This window comes from Nyctereutes procyonoides, unplaced genomic scaffold (assembly GCF_905146905.1).
Source record: "Nyctereutes procyonoides isolate TBG_1078 unplaced genomic scaffold, NYPRO_anot_genome, whole genome shotgun sequence".
In the NCBI taxonomy this organism is placed as follows: Eukaryota; Metazoa; Chordata; class Mammalia; order Carnivora; family Canidae; genus Nyctereutes; species Nyctereutes procyonoides.
The window spans coordinates 467733-488013 of NW_026575082.1; the positions used below are offsets into that span (position 1 = coordinate 467733).

Genomic DNA, 20281 nt, shown 5'->3' on the forward strand with positions numbered 1-20281 from the left:
TGTTTTGCCTAAAAAGTAAACACATGTGAATAACCCTGATCCATGAAAACACTGTGGTGTTACAATAAGACCCACCACCTCTGGGAGGTGACACCTGATGAAGAATCACACAGGGTTGAAGACTCTATTAACCCTAAGAACCATAATTTGGGCAAAACATTATGAACGTGTTTTGAACAGTAACAACCCTGACCCAGAAGCACGAACTCAAGCGGTGCTGCAGCCACACCTGTGCTACCCACTGCCCCCAAAAGCTGGGTCCATGGTAGCTTCTGGAATATACTTGCTTTGTCTCAACATCTTGAAGCCAATAGAAAATGTGCCTGTTTTATTCTGAATATAATTGCAAAATAGTGTTTGCTGCCAGTTGGGGTAGACCTGCCGTCAGGGCCAGGAGAAGCAGCTCTGCGAAGATGCTCCCAATGCAGGAGTCTCACACTGAATGCAGCACATGGGAGGGTGCACATGGCAGGGTGTGGTACCAGGCTGAAATCAGCCCTGGCGGCTTCCCAGCCCCAGGCGGACCCTTCCAGAGCCAGTACTGTGAATGAGACTGTTCATGTGGATAGACTCTCGGGGCCATGTGGCTCCCTGAGGTGCTCTGGTTAGCTCATACGGGACCACCTGTGAGTCTCCAGACAGCAGCACCCCTGTCTGAGGCCCCACTTCCTCCCAAGAAAGGTATCACCCCAGGGAGGCAGGAAACCAGGGGTGAGCTCACCATGCTTACAGATAGCGCTTACTCATCAGAAACAAACCTATCAATTCAACAGAACTGAAGCGTCCATACAACAAAATAAGGCTTCCCATCTCGCACATGATGGTGGAAATGGAACCTGCTGCCCATGGTGTGAACATATGGGCTGGCGCCCCCATCACTTCTGTCTGAACCATGGCAGATGCTGAGGTCACGGCGCTCACCTGTGTGTGAGCCATGGTACGTGAAGTACAACCATCTGGCACTGACGTGATTAAACAAATAATCACAGCAGACGTGCGTACATAGCAGTCCCTCCCTTATCCGTGGGGCACGTGGCCAAAGCCCCAGGGACGCCTGAACCCTATCCATGTGCATCTGGAAAGGTTACCAGTAACTGGTGCTGAAACAGAGCGACCCCAACGACGTGCCATTAACATGTGTAGACATGGCCGCTCTCAGAGATCGTACCACATCTCACCACGCAGCCCGGCTCCTCCTCCTCCTGCAGGGACACGAAGGGGCCAACGACGTGGGCATGTGATTCACTGTCAGGCTGCCACTGACCTTCTGACTGCAAGGGACCTGACCCCAAGGCATGGCTGGCCGCAGGTACCCAAGCCCGCAGAATGGAGCCATGCACAGGGACTGTGGTGGTGGGCGGGCTGTCTCGGACCCTAGTTTGGTGGATGCGGATCTGCAATGCCTGGGGCACAAAGACAATAGGCTAAGGCAGGCCACACAGCCCCTAGGGTACCTGTCACCAGTGAGCGGTACCTCCAGTGACACGAGCTGAGCTGCGTTTAGAGAACCCTGGCAGCTGAACGAAGGAGAGACAGAAATGCAGGGGGGTGTAGGGTGGGGGCTGCCTGCTGGGGGCTAGAAGAGGTGTCTGGGCCCAGACAAAGGGCCTCTGACAGACATGCTCTGGACACCCCAGCTGTGGAGCACCTGTCAATGCTGACCGCAGCCTGAGGAGGCAGATTGAAAAATTCCAACTACAGTAGGGGGCATGGGGGACATGGCACAGGGGAGCACAGGGGAACACGGGGGGATGTCAGGACACGGCACAGGGAAGCACAGGGGAGCATGGAGGGACATCAGGACATGGCACAGGGGAGCACTGGGGAGCACAGCGGGACGTTAGGACATGGCACAGGGAAGCACTGGGGAGCATGGGGGACATCAAGATATGGCACAGGGGAGCACAGGGAGGACGTCAGGACACGGCACAGGTGAGCACAAGGGAGATGGGGTACACAGCACAGGGGAGCATGGGGGGGGACATCAGGACACAACACAGAGGAGCAGAGAGGGACAACAGAACACAGCACAAGGGAGCACAGGGGAGCACGGGGGGGGACGAGGGAGCACATGGCATAGGGGAGCATGGGGCAGCATGGGGACCTCCTTAGTAACACAGGTCAGGAGCTCATGTTGCTCCATCCTATTTCCCAGGACCCCTCATTACTGTGCTGAGAGAGAGCCCCTGCTGTGTCCCGAATCATGCTGGGTGTCCTGAGGTAGATTTCCAACTCCTAGAACTTAACTGCATTTGAAATAGATGTTTTTGGCAGATCCACCACTGAAGGAGCTCATAAAGAAAACATTTTGTTATCCAATTAAATGTTCTTGATAAATCCAACAAATGAACGCAGAAAAGTGGCCCCTTAAGTCTGCAGTGTGTACACATGTCTACAGAATCCAGGACTCTGGAAAAGCAATCCACCCAAATGGCCACCAGAAAATGAGCAGTCCGACATGTCACCAGTGCACCATGGCCCCTTTCTATCGCAGCGCGCTAAAGGTTTTGGACACTTCCTGGGATTCTTTTCCAAGGTTCCAAAATTTCCTACGAGCCTCACCCTCCTTTCCTTCTGCTCTGGTGAACGACCTCAGGGTCACCGCCCTGCAGACTGGGGTGCTCTCTGAATGCTGCATGTGGAGAATGATTGTCCTACTCCCTCCTTTTAGGATTCTGCTCCTGGTCCAGAGCTGTGTGAGTGTGGCACATCTCATGAGACAGCGAAGTGGATGCAAGACTGCGTCACTTCTTCAAGCTCACAGGGCAGGGGCCCAAGACCAGTGTCATAGAGGCTGTGTGTCGGCTCTCCAGCACTCCGCAGGGACGAGAAGCATCTCTTGCCACCTGGACCACGGTGCTCTAACAACCTCTCTGGGCGTGTGGGCATGGTCCATGGCATCTTCTGACACCTGGGTGTTCCTCCTGTCAGGACACGCTCTGTCCAGGTCATCCCCATGTAACCTGACACGAAGCTCCTCTGAGACCACCCACCACTGCTGCGCCTCCAGGTGATCCACACCTAGCACCCAAGTGCGCAGCACTGCCAGGTGTTACTAAGTTCTTAGGAAGATGGACTGTTTGTCCAGTCTCGGCCACTTGCCGTAGCTCCCAGGGACCCTTTCTGCTCCAAACAGAACTGCAGATGGGAGGGACACCACAATACACGTGTGAGGCCGTGCATGTTTGCGTCCCTGCCTCTCAGCTTCCAATTTTAAACCCTGTAGTCTGTGGCCCACCATGCTTCCCAAGAACCAGGAATCTGGGAGGAGGGGCTGGGGTGGAGGGTTGGCGGCTGCTGCCACTGGCCAGGACACCAGTGTCAGTGGCCTCCCTGGTAGGGCTGACGGGACCCGGACCTCTATTCTTGCACCACTGACAGCACGGCACGGCGCTCGCCAGATCCACAGTCTAAGGCTGCTCCGGCCTTCCATACCTCTTGTGGTTGAGGAGCCAGATGGAAGGCTTGAAGGCTTATTTTTATTCCTCAGAGTGATGAAAAGTTGCATTTAATGCTTTTATTTCACAGATTCCAAAACCCTCTGACGTGGAACAAGTGACAAAATCAGGGTTGCCACCTGACACACTGGAGTGTGTGTCTGCAAGATGGGCAGGAGGGCAGGGAGGCAGGTGCAGGCAGCCCTCCTCCCTGGGCCCTGTGGGGCCAGCCACTTCCTCAGACAGAAAGAAGTAGCCCTGTGGAAATGTTTTTGGAGAAGACATTTTTATGAAACAAAAACCAGCACACATACTTGCGAGATGTTTAAAAAATGGCAGAAAAAGGAACCCAAGCCCATCTGCAAACAGGGTTTGACTGTCATAAGGTCAATGAGCATCTTGCTGGTTAAGTTTGTGCTGAGGAGAACCACTGACGTTTTCCTGCTGCTGCTGAAAATAGACTGCAACGTGTTCTGCTCTGTATGCGTCCTCCCAGCGGTGGCAGTGGACATGGAGCGTGGTGCTGGAGCAGAAAGCAAGGCCGCCATGGCACCAGCCAGTGCACAGCTTCTGTCCCAGGCAGAGGCTGGCTGGGAGTGCCCAGGAGGTGCCATATTCAGTTGGATGCATGAGGTGGTTTCCTGCACTAACCCCCGGTGAACCAACGGAGAGCCCCACAGGGAGGACCTCTTTCTCAGGGGTGCTGACCTAGGCAGGGCATGAGGGACTTGGGACAGGCTAACATGTGAGCTGCTGTCATCTCTGAAGATGACTCGGAGACAGACAACAGACTGACTTACAAAAATATCTGCAGCTCTGTGTGGTTTGGTTCTCAAAGGAAATCCAGGGCCTCATCATCCTTATTCCCACCACTAAGCATATGAAGAAACAAAACCCCACTGATGAGCCCTAAAACTATTTAGCGGAGGAGCTAAGATCCTACAGTGGGCTGCTGGCCGTGACTTGGGTGGGTGGCCGTCGAGGGTGTCCCACTGGGCAGCACAGGCCGCCGGCAGCCCTGGCCCCACCCGCCCGAGGCCGGACCCTCGCCAATGACGGAGACAAGGTCTTGGCCGTCGGCCCCACTGGCGAGTCGCGGTTGGGCTTTCCAGCGCTGCCGATGCCCCGACGCATCACTCAAGGCCGCCGCATGTCTTGGTGGACGCGTCCCTGGGACACCAAGGGCGGTGCGTGAGTACGGTCGGCGCCCTGCCCCCGGCGCGCTGGCGCCCGCGGGCCTCACCTCTTTGTCCATACTCTCTAAGTCCTCCTTACACAGCGTGTACAGCGGCATTGTCTCTGACATGCTGGGCTGTCGCTTCCGTCCACTGGGGCCGGGCTGCTCTCCGGGTCGGCTATCTGGCAGCTCTTGCGCAAGCATCTGCCGCGGCGGCTGAACCACTCTGAAATGAACGTCATAGGTCCCACATGAGGAAAGTCACTTTGATGGACTCCTGACTCTTGGAGCAGGCACACAAACATACACAAACACAGCATTTTAGTTATAGGAGCCACCGTGGTCGACAGCAGCACACGCGCCTGCTCAGAGCAGAGGCTTGGCGTCGCCGCAACCTTGCCCCTGGAAGCGAGCACCTACCTTCTCCTGCTGGCATAGCACCGCTGCACTGGGTCCCTTAGTTTTATAACCAAGGGCAAAAAGTGAAGTGCTAACGAACAATTTCCTAGAAAGCCGTAAGACTTTTTTTAAGATTTTATTTATGAATATTCTTGAATAACATGAGAGACAGAAAGAGATAGAGACAGAGGGATGCAGAGACACAGGCAGAGGGAGAAGCAGGCCCCATGTAGGGAGCCCGATGTGGGACTCCATCCTGGAACTTCAGGATTACGCCCCGAGCCAAAGGCAGACACTTCACTGCTGAACCACCCGGGCATCCCGAAAGCTGTAAGACTTGTAAAACAAGGCCAACAAACCTTTGTCTGTGCTCTGCGGAACCAAGAGAAGGTGCCCAGGGCTGAAGCCAGCCAGCTGTCCACCGGAGGCAGGGGGTACCTCTCGGGATGGCATGTGCACAGTTCTGGGAAATGGTCAAACATTAACACGACAAACCGGCGAGCGTTTTCATAGTGCTCTGCCCTGGGGCCTGTCCCAGGCGGGGCGCCCTCCACGCACACGGCCTCTGCGTCCACCCTGAGCAGCCGTCCCCAGCAGTGGCTTGCTGGGCTCGGAGTCTGCACCACACCTCTGGCCCCACGGTCGTGGCCGGCCACTAGTACCCTCCCTGAGACATGGATGCTGATGCACGAAAACCTCAGGATTCTGAGAAAACATGGGGGTTTTCTGTCCAAACTCCAAAAGTGAAGAGCAGCAGCGGTGCTAGCAGCTGTGTACCCTCTGACAAAGTGACATCTTCCCCGACATCTGTGAGGGACCAGCACCCTGTGCTCCGCAGGGACACCACCACACCCGCTGACCAGCGGCCCCGATGTGGGAAAACAGCAGGTTCCTGAAGAACAAGGATGTCAGTCTTCCTTCAGAGAAGTGGGCTCAGTTCTAACCACAACCTGAAACGTGCGGACAGGGAACCCCAAGGGGCGGCTTCATCTCACAGAACGCTGCATCGGCCACCGTATTGAGGGCCCCTATGTCCCTTCACCAATGACACAGCACACTGGAGGCCACAGAATTTCTTCTTGTTTCCACCAAGGGGCAGAGGCAGCAGCCAGAGCCACAATCGCAGAACAAGCCGCTCTTCTCCTTGACTGCTTGTCCACTTGGCAAACAAGCTATTTCATTAAAGATGTGTTACTGTGTTAACACATAACAGCTTATTGTTACTGTGAATGGCATGACGGAGGTCCCGGATGGTTCGGCTCCCAGTTCCCGCATCCAGCAGGGGGACTCTGGGGCAGCAAACCCCCAGGGCAAGAGCCCCTGCCCCGACACCAGGCTGCTTGCGCAGCTCCTCCGAACGGGACCATCCCTCCAAGAGGAAGTAAACCACAAAGAGATTCACTGTCTACTCTGAATCCCAAAGTTGACATCCATCCCAGGCAGGCAGGGGGGCCTTGGGGGCTCACTCTGAGACCCAGAGAAACACAGAGGACTGACAGAAGGGGGGGGGCAGGAAGAGGAGTGGGTAACACAGAACACTAACAGGCAGACATGGAGCCCCAAGGGCAGCCTGCTCTCTCCAGTCAGTGCTCTGCTGCAGGCCACCACCACAAGCTATGTCCCCCAGGCAGAGTCTTTGGAGACCATGGCAGGTGGGGCCCAGACAAACACCCCACCTGCAGTAATGAGGCCCCCACTCCAGGCTGGGAGGTGTGAGTCAGATGTTCACCTTCACCCCGTGGTAACATGGACATCCCTCCCCCACGTCGGCGGTGACCCCAGGGGGCAGCCAGAGCCCCCATGGCCTGGCAGCAGCAGTGACACCCATACAGGTGCCAACGGAGGCTGAGTGTAGATGTGGACGTCTCCCCGTGCGTGAATGGGCCACAGTGTGTCCAGCACAGAGAAGCCCAGCACCCGGTGGGAATAAGGCCCCGACTCTCACCATGTGATGTGAAGACGTCGGGCTTCAATGGAAAATCACGGGTCCTACTGAAAACCAGGAAGGCCCCCGGCTAAATGAGAAGGGTGGTGGGGAATGGCCACTCTGGGATCCAACGCGATGGTGAAGCATGCCTACACAAGGACTGCAAGCACATGTGACATAGGTAAGAAAACCCAGTGAAAAAGCAGAAGCTATTGGGGATCCCTGGGTGGCTTGGCAGTTTAGTACCTGCCTTCTGCCCGGGGCGTGATCCTGGGGTCCCAGGATCAAGTCCTGCATTGGGCTCCCTGCATGGAGCCTGCTTCTCCCTCTGCCTATGTCTCTGCCTCTCTCATGAACGAATAAATAAAATCTTAAAAAAAAAAAGAAAAGAAAAAGAAGAAACAGAAGCTACGAAGAGCCAAGCAGAAGCTTCAGAACGGAAAACATTTTCATAGCCTCAATTTGAAAAAAAAAACAGGTGGGATGGGCTCAACTTCACAATGGAGAGGACAGAGAACATGAGGCGTGACAAGAATTGCTCCACCTGAACAACGGGGAAAAGGGAGACTGGAAAGGGAAGAAGAACGTGCTTTCTGAACACGTGAGAGGACAGGATCCGATATTTGTGTCCCCGATCCCAGGAGGAGAAACAGGAAAAGTCCTCACAGAACTAGGGCTACAAATGTCCTAAATGTGGTGAAAGACGTTCAACTTTATGATTCAAAATGTTGGGTGAAACCAAAAATGATATACCCCCAAACCCACGCTAGGACACGTCATCAAGTTTATTCTTCAAGACAAGGACAAAAACCTTGAAAACTGTGAGAAAAAGGTTCCCTGACCTACAAGAGAAGTAAAATTCCAGTGACAGGCCAAAGAGGAAACACCAACTGATATCACTACAGATAAAGCATCTGAGAAATTTAATACCCAGTCAGGATACAAACTTCCCAAAAGTCAGGAAGAGGGGAAACTCCTCCAACTTGGTAAAGAGCATCAAGAGAAAACCTAGAGGCAACATCCTATTGAAAGTGAAAAATGCAATGTTTTCACCTTAAAATCAAGAAAAGACAAAAAATATCTTTAGATCAAGGGAACAGACGGGAACCCAGAACTGACCCGCACAGATGTACCTGTGACACGTGACTCGGGCACCGAAGTGATGGACCAAGATGCCTTTTCAGCAAACAGGGTGGGGCAGAACCCACCTCCAACCCAGAACTCTCACACCTTGTGTGAAAACTCAGAATGGATCATGGCCTTAAATATAAAATGTAAAAGCTATGAAGCTTTCAGAACAAGACATGAGAGGAAACCGCTAGGATCTAGGAGCACACAAAGACTTCACAGACTTGACGCCAAATGCGTATTCATGAAAACTGCTAAGCAGAACCTAATTCATCAAAATCAAACACTTTTGCTTTGCCCAACTCTGTAAAGATAACGGAAAGCTACAGAATAAGAAAGTACCTTCCAGCCACACCATCCACAAAGAAACAGCACCTACATAAAAAACGTCAAACTCCACCAACCATCCAGCTCGGAAACGGCAGAGATACGCAGACACTTCGCTGCGGGGGTGCAGAGAAAGGGGGTCTGTTACAAAATCAGGCCCACACCCTGCATACAGTGGTCCCACCACTGGGCACTGGTCTGCACAAGTGCATGCAGCGGCAGGCCTATGTCCTTGTTGGCCCATGGCAGGCCACACCCAGGTGTCCTCCGGGGGTTCCCCTGGCACAACGCTGCTCGGTCGTGGGAGGTGGAACTGCAGACAGAGGGCCAGCAGTGGGCCGATTGGGGGCCACGGACTACAAAAGCCTGTGAGCAGGGCACTGACCGAAGGCCAGGAGGGGCCAGGAAGGGGTGATTCTGTGTCCCTGACCCCCTGGTGGGGAGGATGGCCTGCAGGTCTGCACACTGCTATGGCCCAGCAACCTGGGGGAAGGGCACACAGGATCTCTCTCCGACTGCTCACATCTGCCTGCAACCTCAAAATAGAACTTGTAATTAAAAAAACGCACAAACATTCACAGCTAATGGCATATAGTAACCATGAGGTAAAGAATCAGAATCCTGAACTCTGTCCTTGCAGGGAAGCGAGCTCAGGCTGACAGTGTGGTGAGTTCCTGTGCCTCCCCAGGGTCCTGGCTGCTCCACTGCCCACCCCCGGACCAGGACCAGGACCAGGACCAGGACCATCCTGAGGTCACTGCATGGGGAAGCCCGAGGTTTGGGCCCGGTCCTGTCCCTCCCAGCTTTACCCCCCAAGTGGGCGAGGTGTATGGTTCCCCTCTCTTCCTTCTCTCACAGAGAAGTGCCCTCGTGCATGCAAGCACCGGGACAGCCCCCAGGGAGCCAGCACCCCCGCCCAGAATGAGAAACACCAAAGCCAGAAGGACAGACACTCACGGTTCTCTGGGCCTCTCAAGTCAGACAAGCACACGGAAGGGCATCAGTGCTCTCTGCCCCAGGCACCCTGTCACAATGGGGCCTACCCAGGGTTCCGGGGTCAGAATGGGGCTGTGCCAGCACCCCCAGGCTCTACTTACTGCAGCCCTCGGCATGCAGGAGCAGGGGGACCAGAGCCTCGAGGGGCAGCTGGCGCAGACCTTGCAGCCTGAGGTTCCCAGGACATACCAGTGTGGACACCTCACATCTGTGAGGGCTGATGGTGCAAACAGAGGTGGCCTGGAGGTGCCTGGGTGGCGGCATGTGGACAGGTGGATTAGGGACACGGGTGTAGGGTACAACATGAAACCAAATAAATGGGAGCTCTCGCTCCAAACAGAAAGGGGGCCCTTACTCTGCCACAATGATGAATTGCAGGGGGTCTTTCTGCCTATTCAGGCGCCCATGAGAGTGTGCCCCAGGCCCTGCCCTCTTTCCTCTCAGTCCTGGACTGCTGCGGGGACAGGGGCCGCCCCTTTTGCATACATGGGTCATTTCTTTCGCTAGTTTTAGAACAGAGAGTTTCCTACACACAAGTCAGGAAGGAGATGACGCCTACCATCACAGTGGCGGGTTATTTGGAATGAGCCTCAGATGGCCCTGACGGGATAACCACTAGCCTGAGTTCATCGACGGTGCTAACATCCTCTGTATGCCCATGCAGCCTGGCAATAAGTCAATGAGTATTTTGGTGGAAATCATACTTCTAAGCTCACAACAAACAAACAAACAACAACAAAAATTGCATCAGAGCCACCTCCAAATAAACTACCATGCAAGTGTGTGATTTCCTCCAAAAAGACGGAGCTGAAAGGCTTGTTATTCTGTTCTCTCAAGCCGCTGTGCCACTATTCACAATAATCATACACATTTCTGAGCAAAGAGGTGGTAATCTGCTGTGAGTGTTCTATGTAAGGGCAGCACTCAGCTGTGTTCCAGGGCAGCCTATCACTGCAAGTGTTTCCAGACAACACTTAATTACTTCTCCCCCCCTCCACACTGCACAAACTCCTGACCTACTGCCACTTACTCCAGGCAAGCCTGAATAATCCCCAAAGCATCTTTGAACCCAAGTTCTAAACATTCCAAATGTTTGTTCTTTATGCTTAAGAGAATTAACTCAAAGATTGGTGATCTAACTTTCAGTAGTAAGAAAAGCAGATTCTAAAAAGCAGGAATCACTCACATAAACGTCTGCACAGCACTGATTTTGTGATGGCTTTCGGTGACATAAGGTGACTGTAAGCTGACTTTAGTGCTCTGAGCGTGCTGGGGTTTAATGCACAGCTTCACGCACAGAGAGAATCCGAACCACATGATGGTCACCACAGCAGCGCAGAGCCTCACAGAGGAGGATCTAGTCCCCGTGATGGAAGCCCATGTCATAAACTGCGGCACCGCTTCCCTCTCAGGCTGTCTGGGCCATGAGCATGGCACGGCGGCCTTGGGTGGGCTGCCAACTCTAGTCGACGAGCACAGACATGAGGGAGGGCTGTCTGCCCCACGATGACTTACGGAGGATGGCTGGGCCATCAGACCCAGTACCTGAGTCAGAAGCCCCAGATTCACTGCAGCCCCCGACCCCTGTCCCACAGTCCATGGTCCCCCTAAACCGGACCTGGGGCCACCATCCATCCACCCAGGGTGCAGGGACAGCATAGCACCCCTTGCTACCCTTCATGGCTCGGCTGCCTTGGCTGAGCCTGGCCTTGGGGACCCCCACATAGAGGGTCACAGCGCTGCCCATGTGAGACGACAGGAAACCAGGGGACCCTCCTTGGGATGCTCCCCTCACCCCAACTGTATAAACACTTCTCCACAAGAACCATGAAGTGAGGAAGGAGGTCACCACAGTGCCCCTCAAGCCAGGGGTCCAGATGTCCACTTCCCGCCCACGACAGCACCTCTTTCCAGCATCCCACGAGCGTCTTGTACAAGCAGGAGCCACGACTCAGGAGGAACCGGGCAGCATCCCTGCAGGCCACCAGGGCTCCCACCAGCCCATCCCTTGGCGTCAGTGTCACAGAGGCTCCGCCCAGGACACCACCAATGGAGCCGAGCTTGCCTAGGCTCAGCATAGGACAAGCTGCACAAACCAGCTCTTCCAGCAGGAGGGACACATGGCCCACTTTGCCAGCACCACGGGAACGGCAAGCCATACTCCCAGCCTCTGCCTGGCTCAGCACCTCATCTCTGCGTACCCTGGCCTGAACTGTCTGCAGCTACAAGGGCTTTCTCAAGCAGCTGTCCCCGTGCACCTGCCAGCACCTGAGAAGTCAACTCTCACCTGGCCTGCGGTGACCCTCTTCCCTCTTGTCGCCATCCCCCCCCCCCCCCCACCTCCTCCATGGCTCACATCCTGCCAGGGGACCCGGACACTGCCCACCTTTCCGTGCACGCACGCCGTCCACATGGCACCTGCTGCTGCCTCTTAATGTTCACCTCTGTCCATGGCCTGAGAGGTCTCAACAGCCTACTCTTTCTTACTCAGGTAATCGTGCCCTCTTCAAAGGTCATAACCCTGCTGTACTTCTAGCAATTAAAACCACCTGCTTTCATCCTTCTGCTACATGTAAATACATTTGAGATATAAACTTGGCTTGTATCACATAGTAGCGTCTAATACCTAGGAGTATTGTAATTGTACTTTGTTAACATCAGCGTCAATATTACCAGTTAATAACATAAAATGTATATTCTCACGCTATATGTACAAAACAGGTTTTCTCTCTCTCTCTCTTTTTTTTTTAATTCTTTAGTTGTTTTTAGGTCATCTCTGCACTCAACATCAAGATCAAATTCATAATCTGAGATCGAGTTGCATGTTCTACTGAGCCAGTTAGATGCCCCTTCTCCTTGTTTTTTTAAAAACCTAACTACCATGCGCTCATCTAGTTTTCTACTATCCAGCCTGTATCACAGGTTATGGGACCTGAGGATCTGTTTCTCCCTGTTTTGGAGAAATTCCAGAGATGAAGTCCATACATTGATCTGCCCCCGCCCTGGGACTGTGTACCGGTCCCAGCTCCTCCTCATTTCTGTTTACAGACTGCACAGTTTTCTTTAAAGATTTTATTTATTTATTCATGAGAGACACAGAGAGAGAGAGACAGGCAGAGACGCAGGCAAAGGGAGAAGTAGGATCCATGCAGGGAGCCCGATGTGGGACTCGATCGCAGGTCTCCAGGATCATGCCCCGGGCTGAAGGCTGCACTAAACCACTGAGCCAACGGGGCTGCCCGTCTGCACATTTTCTACTGTCTTCCAGTTAATCTTAGATTGGGATTTTTCAGTTCTGGAACATGCTTCTGTTGAGGCTACAAGCCTCTGCTGAAACCCTCTACGTCTCCCCCATTTGCCTGTCCCACATCATTGAGCAGTTACTCGAAAGGCCCTGCCCACTTCTCTGGGACTCCGTCCCAAGCCCCAGCCTGGCTTCGCTCCACCCAAGCCGGGCCTAGGAGAACGAGTCCAATAAAAGGTGTGCCACGTGCCACAGCCACACTTCAGGGGTGCGCTCTGAGGGGCATCGGTCAAGGGGGTAGGCAATCGTCTACACTCAAGCAGACTGAGTGCCCATGTCCTGTGCTTGACGGTCAGCACTGAGGTCACCGCCTAGGAGCAGTCTGCCAGCTGTTCTGGCCTCCCCGTTCCTGCCCAGCTCTCTCCCCCTGGAGCATCTGTTCACATCTGCCTCTACCTGGATAGCATCCCAGGTGCTGGGTTGGGGCGAGGCTCCCCTCATGCTGCCGTGGCCACCAAGAGACCAGAGAAGCCAGCTGTCCATCCCCAACAGCTCCAGGGCTATAGGTTCCTCACACTGCCGTGGCAGCCTCCGGCAAATTGGTGCCAGATACCTGTGTAACAGCCCCTGACACGTACTTTGTCAAAAGCACCTCTACAACCTCCATTAATTGTGACCTTGCCTCCACTCGGGCCCAGTGCCCACCCAGACCTCATGGGAGTGGCTCCCTGGGCCTGCTGCCTCCATTGACCTGGTCCGACACCTCACTCCCCAGAGCCTGGAGATGCGCATGTCCCTGTGGGTCCCTGGGGCAGCACTTTGCCACCCTGCCCACCCACGGGCTCCCTTTTAAACACAGTGTGCTCAGAACTGGGGTGAGCTCACCATCTTACACAACGTTTCAGCAATAAAAATGAACGTTCATAACATAGAGAACGTGTCCTGAAATAAACGTCTACACATCTTCAGAGTAAGAGAGTAGAAGGCAGGACTGACCCAGCGAGGGCTCTCTCTCTCTCATATTCCTGTTTCCAAGCAGCCACTGCCAGGCCCTCCCTCAGTCTGATCTGGGCCAGAAGTGGACGGGGTGCCAGGAGTGGCCCAGCTGGCTCCTCCTCTTCCTGGGGTGTGTGTGTGTGTGCACCCATCTACACACCAAGTGCCTCCTCAGAGACAGCAATGGGTAAGTACGAGCACGTGAGCATGCCTGGCACATGCAGAACATCTCTCAGGCTGGAGCCCAGCCCTACCTGTTCCAGTGTTGGGGACCAAGACAGCACAGAATGTGCAAGAGGCCCGACACCTAAGTGGGTAAGGCCAGCCCCAACTTCATGTCCCACCATCATAGCCTCTGGTCTGCTCTCAGTGAGCATGGCAGCGTGAAGCGCTCGTGGGCACCCCTCTGCTGCATGACAACTCGCAGGCGCATGTACCTGAAGGAGGAGTGCTCCGTGTGCACCGCCAGGGAGCCAGGGGGCCCAGGGCCCACAGCACCTTTCCGGATGAGCTTGCCCGTGTTGGCGTCATAGATGCGAACTTCCGGCCCTGGTTGGGTCCTGGGGTGGACGGGTGTCGGGTGGAACAAGGCAGTGGGAAGTGCACCCTGCCTGTCAGGAAAGGCTGCTGGGCCGTCTTCTCTGTGGGACCAGAACAAGAGCTGTGAGAAAGTGTGGAACAGGCTCAGGCCCAGCTGAAGGGCTGCAGATCAAGAGAGCAGACTGCTGCATGCCCATCCTGGAACCTCAGCCCGAGTCTGCGATCACTGCCTCTCTGCTTCGGAATCTTAACCCTGAATACAATGTCCGAACTCTTGACAACAGGAAGAGTTTTCTGAAGCTGTTCCCGAAAAAACAGGCGGCTCTCCCCCCAAACACACAGAGCGGGCCTTTCCCATAGCTCCACCTTGACCCCTTAAGCTCTGAGCACCCCTCGCTCTGGTCACCGTCTCCCGGCCACCAGCACCCCACAAAGCCTCAACATCGTTCCTGATGCTGCTCCAGGCCAGGAAGGAAATGCAGGCAAGCCAAGCCTTGCTGCTAAGGCCATTTGGCATAACTGGGAAAGAAAGCAACTGAGGTGGGGGTGACAACGTTTTAGGACAGTCTGGGGGTGGGAGTACCCATGGTGATGGGAAGGCAGGTAGCAGGCAAGGTGCTCACCTCTGTGCTCGGCCATAGTCGTCCCTGAGAGGGAAGAGCTGCTCCTCCACCCTGTCCCAGCGCTCCAGGCAGCTCCATAGCCAGTCGGGGTTGACCACATGCAGCTGCCCACACTCCTGGGCCTGGCGCACCTTCTCTGTGCCTGCAGAGAAATGACCCCCATCACTCCAGCCTGGGCCACAGGCATGTGGCAGCTGTGGACTGTTGAGTCGGGCTCTGAACCCTGCCTGAAACTGGAGACTTCATGGTGTCATGGGGGGGGGGGGGTGTCGGGGTCGAGACCTGATGGAAGGCCACGGGGAGGGCAGGAATCTGACAACCACAGCACACCAACCAGCAGTCACCCGTCCATTTCTGTGGGCAATTCCCATGGCCTGTGCCCTGCAAACAACTGCTTGGGACGTCTTCCCCATGACCACAAGCTCAGCATGTGCAAAGGCTCCGTCACTGCTGTGAGCTCAGAATACTGCACAGGTGCCTCTCCCGGTGCATCTTGTCTTGGTTTCTCTGCTGGATGCTCAGGGCCCCACCTAGCCCCATCTGCCAAGGTCACCTGGTTACCACACTGTGAGAGCCAGCTGACTCCTGAAAGGACAGCGGCCACGGTGGAGCCCAGGCAGGAGGCACCCTTAGGCTGGGCTATAAGCAGGCCGAGCAGAGGATGGGAGTGAGGCCTGGGTGTGCCCCTGGTGTGCACATGTCTGTGTCCTTGGAAAGACTCTTTAACAGCTGGTGAGGACCCCTGTCCCACCTACTGCAAGCGTAGACTGCACTGTGCTGTGAGCAGGGGGGCAAAGGTCAGGCCAGCTACTGGCACTGTCAGCGGCGGGACCGGGCAGAGGGGAGGACAAGGGGCTGGGCACCCAGGCCGGGGTCGGAAGCCACAGGTAGAGGGGTGAGCCTGGCCACTCCTTCCCCGTGCCCCGGGCTCAGCACATGTGGAATTGCCTGAGTGTTGCCACAAGCTTGCATCTGTCTTCCAGTGAGTCTGCCCACATTTCACACCAACATGAAGCTTCTATTTGTTCCTTTATGCAAAAGGCACGTGGGACGTGATACACGTGGGATCAGGGTGAGGAGGCAGTGACCTGGAAGGCCTGGCTCCGCAGGTGCATGCCTGGGAGGAGCAGGGGCGGGAGCAGCCAGGGATGGGCTGTGTCCAGGAAACACCGCACCACTGCTTGTGAGGACCACTTAAGAATAGTAATTGCTTAGTTTTTTGTTTTCCTAGCAACACTGTCTTAAGTGTTTGTTCCTGATCTGCCAGTTCCTAGGGGGCTGTTTTCTTGGCTGAAATTCCAAGATTTCGGGGGGGGGGGGCGCTTTCCTGCAATGACTTCAGTTTTACTTTCATAGCTTCAACCATTTAGGACGTATCTGGTTCCAGCTGGAACCTTCATGCTCAGCCCCCAAGTCAGAGGCTCAGCCGACCACCTCCTGGGTACCTGGGCTCCAACACGAACTTCCCACCCTGCTCTGCACCCAACCATGTGCACCTCCGAGTCCAGGCGGAGGAGACTGACGACACAGAGCACACGGCAGCAGCACACCAACAAACCCAAAGGTGCCGCACCCATGCTGAGTGATGCCCATGGACAGCACCCGCCCAGCACTTGCCCACACAGACCCCCACACAGGCAGACACAGAAGTCACAACGTCACCAACATATAATCATGAGGGGACGCTCACAAGGATGATGCTTATGAAAACTGCACAAGTAGAACAAATAGCCATGCCCTCTCAAAGCCGCCGTGTCAGGCGGTGCAGACCCACCCTGCCGGGAGGTCTTCTCTGTGTCCTCCCCACCTAGGCAAGAAGGAGAGTGGGGGCACCGGTGCACTTACCTGCACGTGCCGCGATCAGGTGGGTGGCCCTGTCGGGGTTGTCGGGGTCCAGCACTAGCTGAGTGAGGATCTTGGCTCCAAGGGCCGTGGCATGGTAATGCTCCCGTGTCTTCTCGATCGGAAAATTTGTTGGGTGTAGCCCACTAAATATTATGGCAACGTCTGCCAGCACTCTGCTCTTGAGCTCTGGGACGATCTTCCTTATGTCGGGGGCTTCCTGGCTGTCCCCACGGAGGTACCGGTCATATTTGGCATAGTAGTCGGAATGCACTCGGGCAAGGATCTCCTCCAGGTAGACCAAGTGGTCGTCCTCGTCCCCGTCGTCCTCGTCATCTTCCTCTTCCTCCACGCTCTGGTCCAGAGACTCGCCCGCCGTGATGCCCGACTGCTCGCTGTTCTGCGACTCCGTCTCGGCTTCCTTCCTGTCCATGGAGCCACTGGCCAGCCCGCACAGGCCGTCCCGCTCGCCCTCCTCCTGCACGTCTGGGGCTGACTCTGCACATGGACTCACTCCTGTGGGCCTCTCCCCTCCTGGGCCAGAGGGGCCGCCCCGCTGTGCCGCCTTTCCTGCATCTCGTGCTCCTTGAGGCCTTTCTAGGCTTTTCCCCTCCCCGCTTTCACCATCAGATGACTGGGCGTCTGATTCGCTGTCGCTGGAGAGGTCAAAGTCCAGGTCACCACTGGCCGTGCCCTGAGCAGGTCGCTTTTCCGGCAATGTCCGACCATGCTGCTGAGCACAGGCGGGGGGCCCCTTGCCATCAGCCAAGGGGCCACGGGTAGTGGGCCGGGCTCCTCTCTCCTCCTCCTGCCCAGGCAGGGGCCAGTCCCCTCGTGGAGAGGCGCCCCCATTGAGCTCCCTCATGGGCTTCCCAAGGCCATTACTTTGCTCAACCCCAGAAACCTGCCGTCCTTCCTCGATCTCCCTGATGGACGGAGCTTGTTCTGGGCCATCAGCACCTCTTGAAGACTGATTTACTGCAGGTGTGCACAAAACAAAGGGTGACTGTTACATAACATCCAACATGAACCCCCTCTCCCATCCCCTGTGTTTGTCTCTAGACCTGGGCTCAGCAAACTGCAGCTGTGAAGGCAAATGTTTAGGTTTCTGGCGACAGATGGTCACTGTGTTTTGGTTTTCACAACTGGTTAAATGTGTACAGGACGCTCTAGGCTCCCATGCTGTGGGTGGACACCCTGCGGGAGGCCTCGTGACTACAGCAGTCACTGTAGGCTTCAAACATCGTGTCTACAAACTAAAGATCATCAGAAACACTTCACACCAAAACTTTACATTTTCTTCAGACAGACTCTGGCTTCACACTTGCCCAATAGATTAAGCTGTGTGGCTCTCTGCAGGCTCTGGGCCAACGCACAGTGCCAACCACCAGCTTGCTGGAGCTGCTCCACCCCACAGCTCACTCTTTCCAAGGATCACGATGGCCAAATTCCCAATGTCCTGCTTATCTTTTAAGAGAAACCAGTATGACAGGGAGGAGTACTATTTAAAAAGAAAACCCCAAGTGAGAACCAAACATTGTGCTTTTCATTATTTTATCATGAACACAGACAGGCAGCTCTGTAAGTACTGAAATACAAAGGAACAGAAACAAAGTGAGCCTTTGATGGCAGCTGCCAACAGGGGCTGCTGGGCAGTAGGCTTTCACCCACCTTTCCTTCTTGCCTGGGACTCCCGAGACCCAGAGGGAGCGTTGATGTCTCCTATGCCCTGGAAGTAGACGTATTTCTTCACGGTGATCAGATTGGGGGCAAACTTCCAGACATCTTCTCGATCATCAATGATGCAGACCATTGAGTCTCCACAGGGAAAGAGATTTCTAGAAGTAAAAACGTACCAGAACTAGCATATTTTGCAAGAAAATAATCTGTTAGAAGTCATGACAATCTTTTCCAGGCAGCAAGCAGATTATGGATTAGACAGAAACAGATGGGAATGACACCGAGGGACTTTGTTTAGCTCATATTTAAACTCTCAAAGCTTCCAGACAAAGCAACGTTAAAATAACTCCGCTTTCTCCACTGTCTCTGATACTCCTTAAGGCAGGAACCAGCACATGTTCCTTATGGAGCCACAGTTTGGAGTTTAGAGTGTGGGGGCTGTGTCCACGTTCTAGGAAGCTGGCACACAAATGGTCGTGTCCCAGGACATTTACAAATACAGGTGACAAGCCTGTGAGCCAGTCTGCAGGCTTCTGCTTCACAGCTGAGGGTTTTCAGGTAATGGGGGGAAGAGACATGACCATATATCTCCACCGTGAGAAATAAACCACGGTTTCCTGCAGTGCACCTACGTGCTCTCAAGTCCAAGAATGCTATTAGAATATACAGGGTCAGCAGAAACAGTAGCAAGGGTTCGCCATGGGACAGACGCAGACACGCTCTGTTACCCGCACACAGGCTTGTAAATTCTATTTCTATCTACAATTCTGGGATTCAGACAGGCTGCTAGCATTCAAAATTCAAAACGGATTTCTTCTTGGATCTGGAAATAACCTGGGAGGACTACCGGCCCCTGCTGAGTCCCCTAGTTGCGAATGGCTACAATTACCCAGGAAAACATGTTCATGTGTCCAAAATTAGTATCTCCTGAATCTGTTTCCCACAGGTAAATAAAAGGCAGCTAAAATAACTTGCACAGTCGAAACTTTCTGGCATATTGACTCCAGATGAGGGAGAGAAAAACTAGGAAGAGCCCCATTGCCTGTACCTATACAAGCCACATCACCTGTGTCTGCCGGGGAACAGGCCGCTCCCCTCTGGCGTTCTCACTGGGGGTAGGTAGCTTCTCCCTGAATCTATCACTAGATGGATCTGTCTTCATCACTGATCACCGTGACAGTAACTAGGACACACGAGGTTGGTTTCCGAAGCAAGTACTTTCACGTTCTCCTCTGGGTTCCTACGGCCTTGTGTGCCCACATCCTAAATCTGAAACAGGAAACGCTGGACAAGGACGACCAACACCAGCCAAAGCCAGGGCCCCAGTGTAACTGCCCAAATATCCTCAGGGACCAATGTGCATGAAAACAAGTGTACCCTACGGGAGGGAGGGAGTGTGTGTGGGGAGATGGATGGACTACCTTTCTGGGTAGAAATGGGAAAATTCCTTGCACAGAGTGAACAAGAAATTTCCAAACATGTACAAGAGCCTGTGGATTGGGGGTGGGAGCACCCTACTGTGAAAGCAGGGCAGGCAGGGGCAGCAGGTGCTGGACAGGAATGTAACCAGGGGCAGATGGGATGGTGACAGATCTGGGAGTGAGCCAGCAGGATTAGTGCATGCACACTCCTAGGGAAACAACCATGAGACACCAGCACCAAGTTCTTGGAGGAGCTCTGGGTCCCTTTGCTCGTCACCTCCCACTCTGCCCTGCCCTAGCCCTGATCTCAGCACCCCTTCCTCAGACCCTGGGGGAGCCCACCGCTGCCTGGATGCTTGGGGATCTGAAGGGGAAGAGGCTGGGCGACAAGACAGCAGGGTTTCTGAGCGCTGTGAAGATAAAGCCAGAAGCAGGAAGAATAAACACAGAAGGGGATGCCTGGGGGGCTCAGTGGTTGAGCGTTTGCCTTTGGCTCAGGGTGTCACCCTGGGGTCCTAGGATCAAGTCCCCCACCAGGCTCCCC

The 20281-nt window shown here is 54.6% G+C and overlaps 1 protein-coding gene across 8 annotated transcripts in view; it reads right to left on the reverse strand.

Annotated features, from left to right (window-relative positions):
- The window catches only part of LOC129514649 (RNA polymerase II subunit A C-terminal domain phosphatase-like), a 53459-nt gene that overhangs the window by 15283 nt on the left and 17895 nt on the right, over positions 1–20281 (reverse strand). For 7 of the 8 annotated variants that reach the window (XM_055333403.1, XM_055333405.1, XM_055333411.1 and 4 more), the window contains exons 7-11: positions 18308–18474; positions 16640–17614; positions 14795–14936; positions 14069–14272; positions 4681–4840 (exon numbers count right to left, since the gene is read on the reverse strand). In XM_055333403.1, the coding sequence (XP_055189378.1) occupies positions 4681–4840; positions 14069–14272; positions 14795–14936; positions 16640–17614; positions 18308–18474 (1648 nt within the window). The remainder of the gene's footprint in view (positions 1–4680; positions 4841–14068; positions 14273–14794; positions 14937–16639; positions 17615–18307; positions 18475–20281) is intronic. The other variant, XM_055333407.1, reaches the window with a different exon arrangement.